This window comes from Sebastes umbrosus, chromosome 17, assembly GCF_015220745.1.
Source record: "Sebastes umbrosus isolate fSebUmb1 chromosome 17, fSebUmb1.pri, whole genome shotgun sequence".
NCBI lineage: Eukaryota > Metazoa > Chordata > Actinopteri > Perciformes > Sebastidae > Sebastes > Sebastes umbrosus.
Window position 1 is genome coordinate 14,537,526 of NC_051285.1, and position 20,690 is coordinate 14,558,215.

The window sequence follows — 20,690 nt, forward strand, 5'->3', positions numbered from 1 at the left end:
TTGCGATGAAATTGCAACAGAATTGTGTTGCTATGCAACAGATTGGGTCCATGTGTACTTCCTATCAGCTGATGACATTCACATACGCTGCAACCAGGAATAAACTGGGACACATTTAGAATTTTACTTTTAAATCTGTGTAAAGGGTTTAAATATTGTATATTTGTGACATCACAAATGGACAGAAATCCTTACAGCTTGTTTCAAATGCAGAGTTTCTGAATACGGGCTGTGTGTATTTCCCTGTGGATTGAGCGTTTCGATACTTTCACAATATTTATATAGGACTTAAGCCAGCTTTATAATAAAGAAACATGAAAATCTCACTTTTTTATAATATGGGATCTTTAAGGATAAGGTAGAAATTACATACAGTATATAAGTACTTATTTAATTAACTAACAACTACTAGTGTTCATGTAAATGTAAAGTGTTTTCTCTGCTTTTGGCCCGACGCGAATAATTAATATGTATCTGGCAGACAAACTTTGATCAAAGAAAAATTCTCACAAGGCCTGTTGTTAAAAACTTGTTCAAATTGGGAACACAACCCCTCGATTAGATAGCAGAGACTAGAAAATAAAGACAAAACATTTGATTAGTGTTAATGATGTTTTGTTACGAACAGGAAGAGGGGGAGATAAACTGAATAGGTCCAACCAAAGGAAAGAAAGAGCACAAAAACATTTTTTTTCTCAACTGTGAATTGCTAATAAATCAAAATAGTTTTCTTTTAACGTACAATTCTTTCAAGGAAATCAGCTGTGGTGGACACACATTTCCTGTCTAGGGAGGTTGCTTTATTTACTTAGAACATTCAAAAGAAGGAGACAGTCGTGTGATTTTGCTTGAGGGCGACGCAATCGTAGAAACTGCATTAAAATGCAAAAGGACAGATTGTCAGAGGGAACCATTTATGCCTTTACAACAATGACTATTATTTTTCAAACACAGAATTTACAGTTCAAAAGAGGAAACATTATCTTCACTTGAAATCCATTTTCATCTCCAGTTGGGAATCGATTGCTGCCTGTAATCGAGGAAACACAATGTGGCATTAAAATAAAAAGTAAACAACCACATCTCATCCATCATTGAATAAACTATTAAGATACTCACCAGCTCTCTTTTTGCTTCTTCTATTTTCACTTGAGCAAGAGACGGGCTCTGTTGTGGATTAGAAGGTAAAAAAAAAAAACATTACATAAAGTCAAATACAGAAACATCTCTAAATATTCAGACGTGATTCACCCATTTCTGTCAAGTTGGTTTAATTTTTACTACGCACATAAAAACATAAACATCAAACTTTTGGTTGTTGGAACTGTAATGAGACAAACTGGAAACAAACGTACCGGGCTTAAGTCCATGTAAGTCTCTATTTTCTTTTTCAAGGGGATTATTTCTTGTTTCAGCGCGGTGGCTTCCTACAGAGAGACAAATAAGATGACGCATTTCAAAACCCTGACAGCAGAAAGTGTTTTCATTACCGTTGGTGCTCGACCGTGTTGCATGTGGAACAGCTGAAATTACCTCAGAGAGCTGCACAATAGCCTGGTGGGTGATAGACTTGTCCATGTTCCTGGACACGAGCTGAGCCTGCAGGATTGATAGAAGAGAATAAAACAGACAATGATACCACGGCGTTAATCGTTGGGCCTGTCTGCAGCATCTCTGTGCTCTAAACCAGAGTCAGTAACTTGGTGCCCACATTATACCTGCATTGTACTACAGTCTGTCTTTCTTAACAAAATAAAAGTGGTAGTGGTATTTGCTATTTTTCAGAGAGCAATTTCTGCACCTTTGGTAACATCTTTAGAAGCATTCTGGTATTTTTTTTTCAGTGGCAACTTTATTGAACTATAAATTGATTGAAGTAATATATCTGCATAGCGTATCAGCTATCATACTCTGAAGTTTGTTATTTCCCACTGCTAGATGCTGGCAGAGGGTTTTCTAGAAGACTCTCTTCATCCTCTCCATGTTTCACCCTTCTAATTGAGTATTTTTATGCCATTGGTTGTTTGATTTTTGTTTTTTTGGGCTTGTGTTGATTGGTATTTTCTCTAACTGGTGGCTGAGGACACCAATAATTAATTCCTCTTCAGGCTGCATAGCAAGTTGTCATTAGTACAATTTTGCTTCATTTTCTCACCCAGAGCAAACCTCCTGCTAAGACATGAATATTTGATATGAAACAGGGTGAAATGTAAAACTCTTAAAAGGGACCTATTTTCAGGTGCATACTTGTATTTGGGGTTTCTACCACAACATGTTTACATGCGTTAATGTTCAAAAAAAACGCTTCATTTTTCTCGTACCGGTTGTGCTGCAGCACCTCTTTTAATCATTTAGCTTTGTTTGGCTAGCCACTAGGCACAAAGTGTGTTACTGGGTGACATCACCACGTTACAGAAGAAAAAGGCGGGACTTCAAGCGAGGTGTTTCAGGCAGTTCACGAGCAGTGTTTCTGTGGGGGAGAGTAACTCCCTTTGGCGTGGACTTTGGGCTTTATAACTTTGCAGACCTTTTACATGCACAAAAAACGATATAACACACTAAAGGAAAGAGAAAAAATCACAAAAGCATAATAGGTCCTCTTTAAATATCTGGCCATTTTCCACCTTATCCTTTTCAAGAGCAGTATATTGTACAAATAGAATAACACCACAACATACCTCTGCCCTCTCCCGCCTGCTGCTGAGCTCTTTAGCCTTTGCCGTAACAAAATCCATGTGGAGCATTCTCTCCTCCGCTTTAGCGCTCTCCACCGACTGTGATTTGACAGTTTTGTTGATGTCCCTGAAGAAAATTAAGAACACTGATTACAGATGAGTGTGTAGAGGCAAATGGTTTATGACTGTTGTAAGGGGATGTGCCTAAACACTGTATGTCATAGCCCAGGACTGTGTGTTTACTATAGCAATGATACAAAGCCGTAGTAATATCAACATGCCAAAGTCATCATCCTCTGCATCCATGTTTGTCCTTACTCTTGTAAGCTGCTCCGCATCACCAGAGTAGCACCCAGTCTCTTGCTGAGCGCCCTGAGCTCCCTCTCAAGTCTCCTGTTTGACTTCTCTTCTTCCAGCAGCTCGTTGGTGAGGTTGTTCACTGCTGGCATGAAGCTAGACAAGAAATACAAATCCAACTGTGAAATCTCTCAATGGTATCTTCATCAAGGAAACTAGTAACCAAGAGAAAATAGTAAACGAAAACAGACTTCAACAGTGGAATGACGGTGTACCTGCACAGTGATGTGTCTCTGACTCCCAGCACCATGGCAGTGTCCACTAAAGCAGACAGGTAGTCAGCAGCGGGCTTTGACAAGCTTGAACAGGACAGACCTACACCTTGTAGAAGAACATCACGGAGATGAGCACCTACATGGAGGAAACACAGATGAGTTCTGTGAAAATGCTGTGAAGACTTTATGGTGGGAATTAATGGACTGTCATACACTACTGCAAACAGTAAAGTGAAGCACGTAAAGACACCGGATCAGCCCATTAAAAGGTTTGTTAAAACTTGGCAGGGCCGGCTCTAACCCTTTTGGTGCCCTAGGCCAAATTCAGATTTGGAGACCCCCCCCCCGCCGTCACCTAACCCCCCCAGAACCCTAGTCCTGTAAACCGCAACACACATCAGACATCACAATGGTTTTAAGACAACAATGAATATTTTCATAAATAACTGTATTTATTATAATATAAACAAACAATTGATCCCTGATATTGTTGGCTTAAAAGTGTTTAGTCAGTTTCACCACAATTTACACTTTTATTAACGAATAAGTGCGGCTGGGCAGAAGAAAAAGTTACAGTATTTTTCTTTCTTTATTTGTTCATTTGTTATACCTCAATGCATAAAATGAGGGATTTTTTTTAATGTATTTATTTATTTATTAATTGATTAATTAGGGGGGCGACCAGCGCTCCCAAGAAGACCGCACCCTAGGCGACCGCCTATATGGCCTATGCCTTAAGCCGGCCCTGCAACTTGGGTCTTATTATCGTAGTTTGGGCCATCATTCCTTGTAATAACAACATTGTACTCACCACAATAATTGCTGAGATCTGGGTGGCAGCATTGCTTAAAAGAAACCCACTATGACCTGTAGGTTTTCCTGTGTAATAATGAAGGAAAATATTCCTGACAGTTCAGTCCAGGCTAAACTGTGTCTTGTTTACGACCTGTGTCTTGCCCCATGATGACACTTTATTGCAGCGATGTCACTGTGTTCTCAGAACTGCAGCTATTACTTTAGTGAGTATATTGTTATCATAACTGAGAAAAATTATTATGGCTGTATGTATGGAGCTGTAATGTATGCAGAAACATACAGCCAACATACTGTACAGATTACAGTATCTATCCATCAACATTAACATTTTTTCCTCTGTCTATCTACAGTACCCATTTATTGATATATTAGACTACATTGTGTTATCTAATATGATAATATAGGCTACATTTACAAACAGATTAGACACTTCTGAAAACTGAAATGTATATTTCACTCAGTCCACCATCCAGATGTGTCAGTGTGTCTCACCCTCAGCCTGATACTCTGCTGCTTTCTGTTGGAGGTCTTCAGTGAGGAGAGCTGTGTCCCCGCACCGGGCTTCACTGGACCGGACCAGCTGGTACAGGATGTCCACCGTCCTCGTGTTGACCTCAAACTGAGGCACCGGCTGATCTCCAAACACAGAGCTGAGCCAGCTGTTCACCTGAGGAGCGACAGGAGACAGGAGGTTGTAACACTGTAAACACTGTATTAACTTATAAAGTCATGTTAGCACAACAACACTGATACCTTCTTGATCTTTTCACACATGATGAATGAAAAGGAAACCACAGCTATAGCTTATTATAACCCCCAGGTGATCCTGTAGCTATAGAAACAAATGACAACAGTTTTCGTCTTCCTGTTTCGCGCTCCCGAAAATCATACTAATAACTTCCGGGTCACAAGCCAATCACAAGATGGAGCAAATGTCGCAGCTACTGCTGGTAACAACAACGATTTTCATTTTTTTTTTGTTGTTAAATTTGTGATAGATTGAATAACTAAAAATAAAACAGGTGGTGAAGTACGTTTAAAAAAATAAAATAAATAAAGCTCTCACAATGTGTTTCCGGTTCACGTTCCGCTTGGCTCCCAAAGATAAAGATTAGATCAAGATAGTTCACGTTAGGTTCTCCTGAGATGTAACCTTTTTACCACTAAAGTGGAAAAGCTTGGAGTAAGAAGTCTCACACTTACACACACACTTAATGAGAAACTTATGTAATAATGACTAAATGAATGAATGGAATGAAAAAAATCCTCATTTTATGCATTGAGGTATAACAAATTAACAAATAAAGAAAGAAATACACTTTTCACCCCTGTAACGTTTTCATCTGCCCCGCTGCACTTATTCGTTAATAAAAGTGTAAATTGTAATGAAACTGACTAAACACTTTTAAGCCAACAATATAGAGCTGGCCCTGCCAAGTTTTAACAAACCTTTTAATGGACTGATCCGGTGTCTTTACAAGTCATCATGTTTTTTGGTGATGATTATTTTCATTTTATTTAGCATTGCAGCGAAAGAGAGGAAAACATCTGCTCATCAATGCAAGATCAGTATCCACATTCTGCACTTATTTAACATTTATCATGCATAAATATGTATATAAATTTACATTTTTGCTATATGTTAATTTGTATATCAATCGCTCAACCCATGTTAACTTGAATTCTTGAAGAAAACATTGTTTTTTTATTCACATGCCTCCATGGCGAATGAATAATCCCCAAAACCCACCTGCAAAAGTGTGAGGCTGTTTTATGCGGAAGCGTTATAAATAGTAAGGTTTCAGAGGAAATGCGTATTTGGGAGGTACTGAGTATATGACTGGATAAATGAGTCTTGGATGTGTGAGAGTTTGTAAACTGATGTTTTAATATAGTTTTTCTGTTGTTAAATGGGTTTATTATGGATACATGCAAGAAAAGTTAAATTTTCTTCAAGAATTCAAGGTAACAAGGCGTACGTAATTGATATACATATGGTCATTATGGGGGTGATGTATTCCTTTAAAACCACATTTTCAAATCTTAGCCAATAGTCACCTGGTGGAGTCTGTATCTTATTGTTGAATGCTGAATAACACTAGTGAATCTTTTTGTAACCATCTCCAATCATACGTGTCATGCATATGAAGAACCTTGTATGAACAATTACATAGACTACATTATTTTGTATTTATATATATGATGTATGTATACATACATATTGCATACTAACAAAAATGAACATAGGATATGTGATAAAAGAGCCAATATATGTCATTGGAGTTGATTGATTTTACCCAACTGCCCTGGGGAATCAGTAATTTTTATTTGTATATCTTTTTGGTATTGCTGTTTATTTTTATGATTATTTTTCTGTCCCCTACACATTTCTCCTTCTTTCTTTCTTGTTTTTTTCGTAATAGACCTGTGAGCGATGCATTCTGAGGGACATACTTTTATTTATTTTATATTTACGCATGATAAATGACTGACAGGATGAATGACCACTTTTGAAAACATATCTCTATAAAAGCCACCAGCCCACAAATAAACATATATATTAAATATTTTTTAATTAAAATATCCTAAATATAATATTATATATATATATAAAATATATATATATTTTTAGGGCTGTCAGAATTAACGCGATAATAACGTGTTAATGCAAATTCGTTTTAATGCCACTAATTTCTTTAACGCATTAACGCAACTTCGATTTTTATCTCTACAGAGCTTAAAACTTTCCTGTTTGCTGCTGCCTTTTATTAAACCAGATAATGATCTTATACTGCCCTAGAGCTTTTACTCTTGTGTTTTATATTCTATTTTAGCTTCAATCCTAGCTTTTATTTTTAGCTTGTTTTTATTTTCTAATCTTTAAGTTTTTTTTATGTTTTTATGACTGTTTTAATTATTTCTTAATGTTCTTTTGCACTTTGTCGCAATGTTCTTGAATGTTTATGTAAAGGACTTTGAATTGCCCTGTTGCTGAAATGTGCTCTACAACTATAGCTGCCTTGCCTTGCCTTACAGACGAAAGCGGAAGTACAGAACAATAGTCATCTCGCGTCGCCTGGATACTTCAGGGATCTCCACTTCAACCCATCAACGACCCGCGTCAGTTCAAACAGCTCAAACAGCTCACCAGAGAAGAAGAAGAAGTTCAAACAGCTTCTCGTCTTGTTTGGGAGAAACTAGTAAAACATGGCGTCGAGATTAAACTTGTTAAAACACCGACAGAAACTTGTAAACGCCACGTTTGAGTCCAGTATAGACTCCACTGCCATCGAAGAGAAGTTGTTTGGCCGAGAAGAAGAAGAGGAGGATGAGGAGGAGGAGGACGGACCTGTGGTCTTCATCTGCGGGAAGTGCCGGCTACCTGTCGGGGACTCTCTGTCCTGGGACGGAAGTGAAGACGGACAGAACCAGATCCGACTGAAGCGTGAGTAGCTGAGTGATTTGGCTATATGACGTTACAGTTAACCTCTAGATAAGTCAGTTGGTCGGCTTATCAAACTGCCCCCACTAACACAACGTTATATATATATCTTTCTACTAACGTTAGTTATTGTGTTTATAACTCTAAACTGCTAATGTGAAAGCTAGCTAGCTTGTTGCAGTTAAAAACGCCTGATAGAATGGTGCATCCTAGTGATGGGAATTCCGGCTCTTTTTAGTGAGCCAGATCATTTGGCTCAGCTCACCAAGAAGAGCCGGCTCTTTCGGCTCCCAAACGGCTCTTCATTTTACCACTTCTGCCTTTTACAATTCAGCCAAATTTAAGGCAGTTTTGACTTATGATTAGTATGTGTGCACATATATCACTTAAAGGGACTATTTGTAACTTTCAGAAATGCTTGTTAACAGCGACACCTGTGGCCGTTAAGTCAACGAAAGTCAGCGTCGGGCTCGCGCTTGCTCGCTCTAAATAGACAAGAACGAGCATCGCTCAAAACAGTGAGGCGATACACGTCAGCTAAAACCACAATATCACTCTATATTTCACCTGCTTGGCAGTAATGTTAGCTGACCAGACGTAGGTCTCTCCATGAATCAATGCTGATCCTAGTGTTGGCTTTTCCTGCTTCAACCTCCCTCCCTCCTGAAGCAGAAAGAGAAACGTTATCATCTCCGACCGCAGTCGGAGGGAACAGGGGAGACACCGGCACTCGGTCGGAGACGTTAACGTTTCTTGCTGCGGAGCCCCGTCACTTCACAAGACACGGGAAACCTCTGTTGGTCTGGAGGAGCTGCAGCATTTATTTCTGCACAAATGTCCACTGTACATTCACTAGTTATTATCAGAGCTAAACTAACTCTTCTGCAGTGTGTAGTGTGCGGGCATGCACGTGTAGAGGTGGAGCGAGACGGCGAGAACGTGTGCGGTGTGTGAGTGAAGGCAAGCAGGCAGCGGAGCAGAATACAGAGAAGAGACTCCGGCCACATGCGAGCGCACGCACATGCAAGCAAGCATGGGAAACTGACCCGGTAGATTTATACGTGTAAAAAGTTACAAACAGTCCCTTTTTAAATTATTCAATATAATTATACTAAACCTTATAATTTCCAGAATATCGTAATTTTACATGCTGCTTCGTTTCCGACTGTTACTCACCTTGTCTGCTATTCGCGCACCGCACTCCTCTCTCTTTCTCTCCTCTCCCTCCTGCTCTGTACCTGTAGACCGCCAGCGCGCCGCGCACCCCCGCCCCTCCCTGCTTGATGGTATGATCCTTGTCTGTCATCACCTGATTGGTCGCACGGACGTCATTAACACAACATTCAGGCACAGTCAGTGCATGGAGTGCCCGTTTCGCGGAGAAGATCGTCCAATCATTCTGCCTTGAATTAATTAAAGAAAAAAAACAAAAAAAAACGCTCTTGGACGGGAGCCGGCTCTTATCGTTCACTTCAAAGAGCGATAAGATTGGTCTGTACGACCTGATTGGTCGCACGGACGTCATTAACACAACATTCAGTCACAGTCAGTGCATGGAGTGCCCGTTTCGCAGAGAAGATCGTCCAATCATTCTGCCTTGAATTAATTAAAGAAAAAAATAAGAAAAAAAAAAACGCTCTTGGACGGGAGCCGGCTCTTATCTTTCACTTAAAAGAGCCGGCTCAATGAACCGGCTCGTTCGCGACCGACACATCACTAGTGCATTCAAATGCAGTTGTTGAGGTTGGGAATTTACTCAGCTGACAGGTCTGTGATTTGTTTTGGTCTTAGGGGTCACTGACAACGTGGTGCTTGGAGAGGACACTCGCCGGCATGAAGCGAACAAACGATCTCCCTGGTAAGAAGGTCCTTCCCAGTACTGAATGAAGCATTGAGCTTTTTACTCGTGTAAACGTACCAATACAGTACAACTATGTAAAAATAGTCCATTAGCCACATTTAAAAGCTATGTATTCAAAGTGTTACCTGAGTAAAAGTTTAGAAGTAATATCACCTCTGGAGTTACCCTGCACAATACTCGTTTTTAACAGTCTCTTCTGCACTATATTCACTTTTTTAATAGTCGTGTATCACAGCTGTTACCCTGCACTATATTCAGTTTTAACAGTTTTCTTCATCTCCTTGTATTTTTATATCTGGTATATTTTTTTGTACTTTGCACTACTAACTTATTTACTGCCTTTTTACTAACATGTTTTGCACTATGGAACTGTGATGCTGGAAACTTGAATTTCCCTCGGGATCAATAAAGTTATTATCTATCTATCTATCTCTCTATCTATCTATCTATCTATCTATCTATCAGCAAAATGTACCTAAAGTATAAAAATTAAAAGTGCATTATGCAGCAGGATTGCCCTTGTCCCTACACTTTATAATAGCCACATTTTTAAATGGTAAATTGATAACGTAGTTTATAATGCTATAATTTGTTATTTTAAAAGTTTATTGTTGCACACATTATAACTTATACACTTATTTATATACTATATATATGTATTGTATATGTAAAGTACCCATCACTGTTATCTTTCCCCAACCACAATACTCCCTAACCAAATCGTTTTTGTTGTCTGAACCTACTCATACCTTTTATTATAGGGGTAGTAGATGGATAGGAAAATTAGCATGTGTTGCTTTTGAATGCATTGACAAGCACCAGTATTTTGTAATTTACTTGTTGGATTACATCTGTCTGTCTGACTGTTTTTCCTTCCGCAGTCTGATCGTGGATCTGTTCTGTGGAGGCTGTCGCTCCGTGCTTGGTATTGTCTACGCATCCACGCCTAAGAACCTGGACCACAAGAGATTTGTATTCTGTTTGAATGTAGCAGACATCGAGAGGTATGTCTAGGGCTTGGATTATTAGTAGGAATGTTTAAAGACACATGCATCAGTTTACATCTGTTAAAGTGATTTAAAAAAAAAAAAAAAATCAATTTCTCTCTTGTGTGAAAAATCTTGTGTTGTCTTGGAAAATTATTTCAACATTCTCCTATTTTCCTTTAGCTGAGAGTGAACTATGATGCTATCTATCAGAGCTCCCCAAAACAGATAAAGTTGCCATCTGAAAGGGCAAAGTTATATTCAGGATCATATTATAGTTCAAATGGTAGTTTATGGATGAGAGTATTTCAAATAGGCTGCTCTCTGTTATGTTGTAGAAATGCTGTGAACACACCCCCAAGTCTATATAACAAGTTGGAAATAAGATAAGATATGTTGTGAATTGCATTCCAAAATTGAAAACAGTATTTTTTCAAAACAGCAGTCCAATACCACACCACAAAATATGGCTTCCACAAAAATTGAATGTGATAAACTTTACACAGGTAGTGTTTATGGTTGGGGCATTGTATGGTCTTTCATTAGTTGTGAATGTATTAATAGTCAAATCCACCCTTTACCTGCATTTAGCACCCTAATATTACACTGTGAATCCTTTTCAGCTATGTGCTTGGCTCTGCAAGCCAGATGTTGGCAGCAGAGGGCCCCAAAGAGCAGCCAGTCACACTGGAGTACAGGGGCATTGTTGAACAACAGCTGACAGAGGTAAATTATTGCTGCTGCTTTTCTTTGTCTGTTTTCTCTCATATTATATTGCTGTGAGATAAAATGTTTCATCCGCCGAGCAGAACGTCTGCTCTAAATCTTATTACAATGTGTGACCATGACTATTTCTCCCAACACAAGTTAAGTTTATTCCTTTTAAAATGATATTGTTGGGTAAAAATGATTAAAAAACTACAGATTGGTCTTGCGCATTGCCAGTTATGAGTCACTGTTGTTGCACTGTCTTGCTGACAGTGTTCTGACATTGCTTTAGAGCAGCTCTCTCTCATTGATTACCAATGCACAGGTTGTGCTAATGATGACATCAGCTTCGTTCTGGGAAGCCCTCACTCTTGTGACGGGCAGACGTTTGTATCAGACATTACCTCATCTCACCGTGTCACCCCCTGCAAAGGGATTTATGTCTCATTACCATTTTAGATTCAAATAAAGTGTATTATCAGTAAGTTTCAGAACATCCAAATCCATTTTGTGTTTATAATTTTATGTATGTTTAAATTTTTAATTTATTCATTTATTTATTTATTATTATGAAAATTTAGGGAGCACTTACATTTTTCCCTGTAATAGTGTAGTCGTTATTCAAAAAGTTATTCTGAATCATCCTTTGTTTAAAAAAAATATCCACACGACCACAGATTGGCCAGTAGGTGGTGATAGTGTGCAGGAGTACCTGCCAGCCCTCCCACACTGTTGGACTGAGGACAATAGATGTGATGGGGAGCATGTTGAGGAATCTTTCTGTTGGAGGAAAAACATGTTTTGATTATGAAGTGTCTTTGTCACTGTAGCTGGATGAATGCATGGTATTTAGTTTTAAATGTATGCATGGTATTTTGTTTTACTTGGCAGTGGAATCTGAATTTCCTGCAGGTGACAATTGATTCATTGTGTAATGACATGTTATCTATGTACTGCTTATAGACAAGAAGGAAGAAAAAAACATTGAGACATAATGCATGTGTATTAGCACACTAACTAATACCATGTCGTTATTATATCTGAAACTGATAGTTTCCATGTATAATTATCTGTTCTTTACTGTTCCACTTCAAGGAACCTCGAGAACAAGTTCATTACGAAATTAATCAACTCTTAAGTTCATCTCATGCAACGAAGCTCATGTCTCTGATGTAATAATGTTGCTACACCTTCATGTGTCACTCAGACAAAGGGGTGCACCGTATAACAAAATGAACAGGCTTAACTCATATTCTCTTTGGTTAATATGTACGTTAAAGCCACCTCGTCATGCTTGTGTGTTTAGTCGCTGTGTGAGTAGGCTTAAGATTAATCTGATGATGATTGTATTAATTTTAGGCCAGCATTCATCATTAGCCATTGGCGCTTTGTAACAAGATTATAAAGGCCTTTGACGAGGCCAAAAATAAAAACAGTGCTTTCTTTCATCACATCTGTCAACATAAATCATTATGGCTTAGGGCTGCACCTACTATTTTCATAGTCGATTAATCTGTCAATTATTTTCTTGATAAATCGATTAGTTGGTTGGTAAATAAAATGTCAGAAGATGGTGAAAAAAGTCGTTCAGTGTTTCCCAAAACCCAAGGTGACGTTCTCAAATGTCTTGTTTATTCAGTTTACTATCCTAGTGAGGAGAAGAGCCAAAAACCCTGAAAATATTCACATTTAAGAAGCTGGAATCAGAGAATTTCTACTTTTTTTTTCTTAAAAAATGACTGATTAATCAATCATCAAAATAGATGCCGATTATTTCAATAGTTGACAACTAATCGATTAATTGTTGCAGCCTTTCTATGGCTCTTTCACTGACGAAATCTACTTTAATATCTTTCCATCAGCGTTATGTTTTAGTTTGTGCCCAAAGCTGTCAATTTTCTCGACAAAATTTTAAATAGCATTTCCGCTATAAGTGGTATGTAAAGGCTTGTCCATCCACAACTCATGTAGGTATTGAGATTCAATACTTTTTGTTACCCACAATCATGTTCCCGTAGCAACAAGTATCAAAAGCTGTTGATCAGACAGCTTCTAATTCAAATCTGGCGACAACCTCCGGATCAGAAAAGTGAAGCCAATGCAGAAGTGCCTTAAACTTGCATTCTTTCTAATAGCCAGCAGGGGGCGACTCCTCTGGTTGCAAAAAGAAGTCTGGTTGTATAGAAGTCTATGAGAAAATGAGCCTACTTCTCACTTGATTTATTACCTCAGTAAACATTGTAAACATGAGTTTATGGTCTCAATTGCTAGCCAAAAAGAAGTCTTATTCAATGTCGGTTGTACTTAGCTCCACCCTCTCCTGTCACTTCTGGTTGCAAAAAAACAACATGGCGACGGACAAATCGACGAACTCGAGGTTTCAAACCGTAGTCCACAAACCAATGAGTGACGTCACGGTGAAAATGGGGTGTTAAAACCAATTTAACACTGTATTTTATTTAGTTTACACAGTTCTTGTAGTACTACTTGTGTTTAGACAATTTGACATGCATATATTCAGCATTTGTTTGGCTTCTTTTTAATGCTTATATCATTAATAGATTAATCGATTACTTGATGAACAGAAAATTAATCAACAATGATTTTGATAATTGTTCCAAGTCATTTACTAAGCAACAATGACAAATAGTCCCTGGTTCTAGCCTTTCAACTGTGAAGATTTGCAGTTTTTCCCAGTTTTGACATTATTACTTGACCTGTTTAGACAAAGATTAACGTCCAAATAATCTGTGTGTAAAGGAAAATTATTCTGATCTTTATCTCATCAGTATGGATTTCTTCCACGAATGCTTCCTGAGATTAAACATTGATAAACAAGTTGCCTCCGCAATCAGAATCCTCTAAAAGGCAGTTTAATGCTGGAATTAACTTCTTCTTATTCTTCTATTTTTTAATTTATTAATCTTTGTGTTACGTTTTCCATAACAATTTTACGGAGAGACTTTCTCAAACAGAGAAAAGCAGCAAATCCTCATATTCAAGAAATTATTGTTTTGCATTCTTGCTTGATAAATTACTTAAAGGAACAGTGTGTAACATTTCGGGGGATCTATTAGCAGAAATGGAATATAATATTCAGAACTATGTTTTCATTAGTGTATAATCACCTGAAACTATGACAAACAGTCCCTGGTTCTAGCCTTTCAACTGTGAAGATTTGCAGTTTTTCCCAATTTAAATCATTGAGAGTTGAAATACTTCTGGGGTTTTGGATTGTTGGTCAGATAAGAAAAAAACAAGCAATTTTACTTGCAAAACTGCTTGCTGTCTTTTTGTAGATTAATCAATTAATCGGAAAAACAGTTTGACAAGTTATGAAATGAGATGAAAATAATCACAGTTGCAGCCCTATTTCTTTTGTTAAATGAAAAAAGGGTTTTGTCGAAAAAAAACTTTTATTTCTTAAAGCAAGGTTTTGAGTGAAGTCGTCTTGGTATCGGTAGTTACACCTTGGGTAACGTCACTAGTATTGAAACGATACCCTACATTCTTTGTCCTCAGCGATACTGTATCTGATGAAGGTGCCGCCATAGTTAATGTATTCTGTCTGTCTGTCTGACTCGTAGACACTTGTTTGGGTGTTTCATCTTATACACCCACTGACCTGTCTCCCCCACCCCTTCCCTTCCTCTCTCCACCCCTTCATACCCATCCATTCCTGACCACTTCCCCTCTGGGTTTCGTCATTCTCCCCCGCTGCCCCCCCCTTTTCCAATTATCTGTACTCCACCCTTCTTTCTTCCTCACTGCTTCCTGCTGCTCCCATCATTTCCCACCTGTCCATTTTCTCCTTCATTTCTTCCCCGTCTTTACTCCTTCATATCCACCTATTCCATCCTCACTTTTTACTCATTTTTTTCTACCCTTGCTGTTCATCTTCTCATCCTTTAAAAAAACCTTCCCCATCTCTTCTTCCCCAGATGAAAATGCTGGTCCTGTCCATGGGACAGAGGCTGGAAGAGATCGATGCTGGCCTTCAGTAGGGATGCGATGTGGCATGACAGCGATGGACATAAACTTGTCTTGGTGGGTGCCTTATCCAGGTGTTGAACGTGACTCCTCGCCCCTACCTTTACATTAATGCTTCCTTCTCTAAGTTTTTATCTCAACCACATTCCCTCAGTAATGCATTTTGTCCTAGACTCACCTTGCACACACACACACACACACACACACACACACACACACACACACACACACACACACACACACACACACACAGCTTCCACTCCGCTTTGTCCTGATTACCGATGGTGAAACAAAGACTGCCTGCACATGTAATCAATCATGTTGTCAGCTCGGCTCCCGTGGCTCATGGCACCGTCTTCTCCGGGTGTCTCGGTGCAGAGTGAATATACGCTGTGAGCAGAATGTTTATTTGTGCAGGATTTCATCAGGCAGGCTGCAAACTCAGCACAATGTGGTATTGATCCGGCCAATTGAGGCCACACACACACACACACACACACACACACACACACACACACACACACACACACACACACACTTTTTCTTTGTTCTCCTCCTCAAGCGCGGAACCTTGAAGGATTGCTGTATTTATGCTTTTCGTCGCCTTGTTGTGGCCAGAAGTGAACGACAATTTGATGAAATTGTATTGGAAAAGACACTCGCTCTTTAATATTGGCATCTCTGTTAGGCACATTATAGGCTACTTTTTCACTTGGGAGTGATCTAAATACGTTTCTGTCTTTTTTTCAAATATTGCCAAAATGTTCTCTATAATGAGCAGCGATTTGCATCCCTGAATTTATTATGCCATTGACTCATTATTGGTTTGTTTTATATTGTTTTGTTTCTTCATAGTTGTACAATCTTGTTTTGTCTTAATTATTTTTGTGTAATAAAGTATTCAACTATTTCCAAAAATGAAGATATTATTTAAAAATGTCAGTTTTACATAAAGGATTAAGCCAAATAAGGCACTTTTAAACTTTAAACTACCAGGATAATCCTTTTAAGTGTTTCTTTTTCTTTGACTTTGTGCATTAAGACTGCAGGGGATCATCGGCTTTCTCTCTAATTGGAAGTATTCCTTTGATTTAAGAGTTAAACAGCAAGTTTAGGTAAAGGTTCTTTGGGGTGATTATATATTAAAGCCTGAGTGTTTGTTTACCGACTGACCCCTAATGTGCCTAGCAACACTTTCTACCAAGGCGGGAAAGCGTCTACATGCTGTACTGCTTGCCCTCCCTCACCCACGAGGTTTCATCAGCTTCGCAGAACAACAACAGTTAGAAACGGCCAACCAGCACGCTGTATCCAAGGGCAGGTTGCGATGGCAACTGAGAGCACGTGCTATGCTGAGTGCCTGTTGCCATCTCGTCATCGCGCTCACTGCCGGAGGAACAGCCAGCCAGCTCGCTGGCCGGCACGCCCGTCAACAGACGTTATCCCCCGCTCGTGCTCAGACACATACACGGGGGAGGAGTCCTGAGTGAAACCCCCCCACCCTCACGCCCTAATCTCTGTGTGATGTTTTTCTCCCTAGCTAACCCCACCCTTGCCCATCTTTTTCCCTCCCCCTCCCCCTTATTCTCCCCTCCCTCAACTGCTGGGAAAAAAAGTCAAAACAACAACAAACAAGCCAGCGTGGTTTTTTGTTGTTTTCTGGGTGTTGGTGATGGTGTTGTCTTTATCCAGTCCTCGCATAACAATGAGGTGCCTCCATGCATCCTGCACAGAGAGTGGATGATGCAACCCGGCCGGCGAGTTGACTGTCCAGATGTGTGCTGTTACGCCCTGTAACAGACTCATTTTGGAGCATATCTCCCTGTTTGTTTTTTTGTTGTCCCATTCAGAGCGATAAAGCTTAGAGGCTTGTGTTTGAAGTCAGCGTCAGTGAATAGCCTCTGAACTCATTTTATATATAGACATGTTGCTGGATGCATTGCACTACTGAGTGCAATCATTGCATCGCTTTCACCTCGTTCACCCCTTAAGTCTCAACCAATCATTACCAGCCAAACCAATACCAGCGTAGAAACATACACACAAACACACGCATGCATCAGTCTGTGCTCTGTGCTCCTACACACATGCACTACAAGCACTCGGGGACAAAGGATGAATAATGCAGAGGTAGCGTCTGAGTGAAAGTCGCCTCCCCTCTTTCCCTCCTTTTCACCTTCCCCAAGCAATAAGGAAGCAATGTTGCCATGGAGGCAATGAAGCCTCGGCGCACCATCAGCCAATTACAGCCTACCCTGTGTGAAAGCTGAGACCAATGGCTGCTCGATCTGATGCTGCTGTTGCCACAGACACTGAGATCCTATTGGCTGAGCTCTGCTCTTTGATTGAATTTCTGATCTTGTTTTTGAGAGGAAAAAATATCTCAAGGAGTGCCACCTGTGTGCCAACTTACAAAATATGTTTGTTATTTTTTTCCCCAAAATGAAAAGGATTGCTTTGTGAGAGGGAAAGTGTTTGTTTTACAGGTTTAAGAGACCTCAATTCAGTTCCATTTTTGGTGCTGTAATGAGGCACTCGGTGCATCCTGAGGTGTGTGTGTGTGTGTGTCTGGGGTTTTGTTAATTGCAAAGATGGAAAAACAACCATCATTTCAATAATGACTATTTTAATGAGTACTTGTTTATTTCATTTAATTGCAATTTTCTACCCTCCCGTCATATTATTTGGTTTTCCCCTGACAAAAGAACCACACCCCACCAGTTGCTCACCACTGGTTTGTGACCATTTCCTGGTTTAACTCTTGATTTCCCAAAACCCCAGGTCCATTGTGCTCCACCACAGCCTCATATAGTCATATTTTATCTGTGCTGTAAGTGTCAAATTTCAGCACCAGTTAATCCAAATAGGATTTTTTTGTTCATATAAATGTATTCACATGGTGAATACTATCCAAATATATTATATTTAATAGATTATATCAAGTAAATGTTTAATCTTCCTTATTTTTTGTTTGAAAATATGACATAAAAAAAATAGGGCTGTCAATTGATTAAAATATATATAAAAAAAACTGCATGTGATTATCATAAAGTGGGCATGTCTGTAAAGGGGAAACTCGTGAGTACCCATAAAACCCATTTTCATTGACATATCTTGAGGTCAGAGGTCAAGGGACCCCTTTGAAAATGGCCATGTCAATTTTTCCTCGCCAAAATTTAGCGTAACTTTGGAGCGTTATTTAGCCTCCTTTGTGACAAGCCAGTATGAAATGGTTGGTACCAATGAATTCCTTAGGTTTCCAGTTTCATATGATGACAGTATCTTCACTCTAGCTTTAAAAATCTAAGTTGCGTTAATGCGTTAAAGAAATTAGTGGCATTAAAACGAATTTGCGTTAACACGTTATTATCGCGTTAACTCTGACAGCCTTTAAAAATATATATATTTACATATATATATATATTATATACATATATATATTTTTATAAATATATTTGAATATAAAATATATATATATATATATATATATATATATATATTTTTTTTTAAAGAACCTTTATGTGTTTGAGAACCCAACTGAACTTCTCACTTGGTTGATCATCACTGCTTTTCCTCACATGGTTGACTGCTTGACATATGCTTCACCAAAACCTACTTTTTAATTCTAAAGTCATTAAGGCAGTCTGGTCTCATCTTTGTCTTTGTGCTGCACCGACTAGACGGCAGGTCAATTAGTAAACCTCTTCGTCTGGAAGGTTACATTTCCCAAATTAATCTCAGGAATCAGTGGGTGTAAGATGATCTTGGTGTCAAGAGCATTTGGGGAAACTTAGCCCAGTTTTGTTTAACTAGCAGCATCTCTAGGGCGAAAGCGTAAAATCTCTGATAAGCCACAGCCTTCTCGTTTCATTAATCACCTTCATCTGTGTCTGTGATCGAAACAGGATAGCCGGCCAGTCGGAGACTCGTGTGACGGAGTAAACCAAATCCCCTCTGAATGCTCAAAGCTTCCTACTTCATTAGGAACATCTGCTTGTTTATTTCCCCACACATCGTTGTGTACGCCGGCGTCTGCCAGGTAGTCTCTCACTCTCTCCTGCGTGTCCGCTGCATGTGTGAGAGCTGCTGAGGAAGGCGGTATGCTGGTCTGTGAGGTTGAACCAGGATGCTCAGGTGTGTGTGTGTGTGGTGGGGATGCAGGTCCCTGGTGTTCGTCGCTGTGTAGCAGGTTAAATCGTCTGTTTTTCTCAGACACAAAGGCTCGTCCCGTCGCCAGTGACACCCTGGTGTGAGTGTGTTTGTGTGTGTGTATGTGACGAGAACGGGGCTGAAAACAGGATTAGTGTCATCAGGATCTAAGCCTGAACAGACTGGCAGAAATAAAGTCATGTTGTACTCTAAGTGGTCAGTTTGACGTCTCATTAAAAAGGATTTGAATGTTAAAACATGATTTTTGTGTGGTCAAAGACAAATGTGTGATGGACATTTCTGAATGCCACCACTCAGGTTATTAATTCATGACTAAAACAAAGAGATTAGCTGTTTGATATTCTTTCAAAATTTGGCAGGAAAACCTATATTCCTCCAGGGTGTGGCATATGTCTGCTCTCTTGTTGTTTCAGTCTCAACCCAAAGGTTGTCAAGATGTATGGCGTGATGATAAGGACAACAGACAATCATAATAACCACAAGACCTCTAATATTGATACATCAAAATATGTTGTTTAGGCACAGATCATCATCCATCATGCATTTTCATCCGGCAACCCCAAATATTTCAGAAATTATTCCTGGAGAAATCTGACATACTTACTGCTTTCTATTGTTTTAGACAACATTACAGTATGACTCACTATATTACATACATTACCTTAATATGATTATGATGAAAATATCAACTTATTGCCCCACCCCTGCTGGGGCAGTAGAGGGGTGTGTTTGTTTACCACAGACTTGTCATCTTTACTTGACCTGTTTGCACACAGATTAACGTCAAAAATAATCTGTGCATAAAGGATCATTATTGTTTTGTCTTTATCTCATCAGTATGGATTACTTCCACGAATGCTTCCTGAGATTAAACATTGATAAACAACTTGGCTCCGCAATTAGAATCCTCCAAAAGGCAGTCTAATGCGGCAACTAACTTTTTCTTATTGTCTTTATTGTTATTATTATTATTATTTATTAATCTGTCTTTTACATTTTCCATCACAATGTTACGGAGAGACTTCTCAAGTTATTATTTTAATACATGAGATTCACATTGATTGAAAGCAGAAAATAAAATTATTGTTTTGCATTTTTGCTTGAATTACTTGTTTAAATGACTTAAACAATTGATCGGTCAATTGATCAGTTTTCTGCGTCCATGGTGGTCTCGCAAAATAGTAACCAAATCTAGTATTCTTCATCACTATGTCTCTCCCCGCACAGATATGTTTCTTAAAGCATAATCATCCATAGAGGGACTAATCACAGGAGGTGGCTTTCTGGGCGCTCCACTCTGTTGGTAGTTCATATTTTGTGTGTGTGTGTGTGTGTGTGTGCGCGCACCTACTACAGGTGTCACCAGAGCAGCACTGAACACTACAGGTATGACCTGTACATGCCCTGTGGTGTACACTATCCTTTCGCTCAGCGCTGCTGTGGTTAAGCCACGGTACTCATGGTTTGTCT

The 20,690-nt window shown here is 39.2% G+C and overlaps 2 protein-coding genes across 2 annotated transcripts; one reads left to right on the plus strand and one right to left on the minus strand.

Annotated features, from left to right (window-relative positions):
* Positions 1 to 913: 913 nt before the first annotated feature.
* On the minus strand, positions 914 to 4,971 carry haus1 (HAUS augmin-like complex, subunit 1). Its single transcript, XM_037748609.1, has 9 exons — positions 4,817 to 4,971; positions 4,556 to 4,730; positions 3,248 to 3,383; positions 2,994 to 3,128; positions 2,679 to 2,802; positions 1,534 to 1,599; positions 1,356 to 1,427; positions 1,120 to 1,167; positions 914 to 1,030 (listed from the first exon to the last, which is right to left on the minus strand). The coding sequence occupies exons 1-9, from the start codon at positions 4,835 to 4,837 to the stop codon at positions 986 to 988; spliced, it is 822 nt and encodes a 273-aa protein (XP_037604537.1). The 5' UTR covers positions 4,838 to 4,971; the 3' UTR covers positions 914 to 985.
* A 2,174-nt stretch (positions 4,972 to 7,145) lies between these two features.
* Positions 7,146 to 15,268, plus strand: mis18a (MIS18 kinetochore protein A). The gene is made up of 5 exons (XM_037748610.1): positions 7,146 to 7,508; positions 9,297 to 9,363; positions 10,248 to 10,370; positions 10,976 to 11,078; positions 15,002 to 15,268. The coding sequence occupies exons 1-5, from the start codon at positions 7,271 to 7,273 to the stop codon at positions 15,062 to 15,064; spliced, it is 594 nt and encodes a 197-aa protein (XP_037604538.1). The 5' UTR covers positions 7,146 to 7,270; the 3' UTR covers positions 15,065 to 15,268.
* The last annotated feature ends 5,422 nt before the right edge of the window (positions 15,269 to 20,690 follow it).

Coding starts and splice junctions, on each gene's coding strand:
- mis18a (XM_037748610.1), top strand. CDS start 7,271: ATGGCGTCGAGATTAAACTTGTTAAAACACCGACAGAAACTTGTAAAC. Junction 7,509..9,296: donor GAACCAGATCCGACTGAAGC/GTGAGTAGCTGA, acceptor TTTTGGTCTTAG/GGGTCACTGACAACGTGGTG. Junction 9,364..10,247: donor GCGAACAAACGATCTCCCTG/GTAAGAAGGTCC, acceptor TTCCTTCCGCAG/TCTGATCGTGGATCTGTTCT.
- haus1 (XM_037748609.1), bottom strand. CDS start 4,837: ATGTGTGAAAAGATCAAGAAG. Junction 4,731..4,816: donor TGTGTGAAAAGATCAAGAAG/GTATCAGTGTTG, acceptor GTCGCTCCTCAG/GTGAACAGCTGGCTCAGCTC. Junction 2,803..2,993: donor ATGCGGAGCAGCTTACAAGA/GTAAGGACAAAC, acceptor AATTTTCTTCAG/GGACATCAACAAAACTGTCA.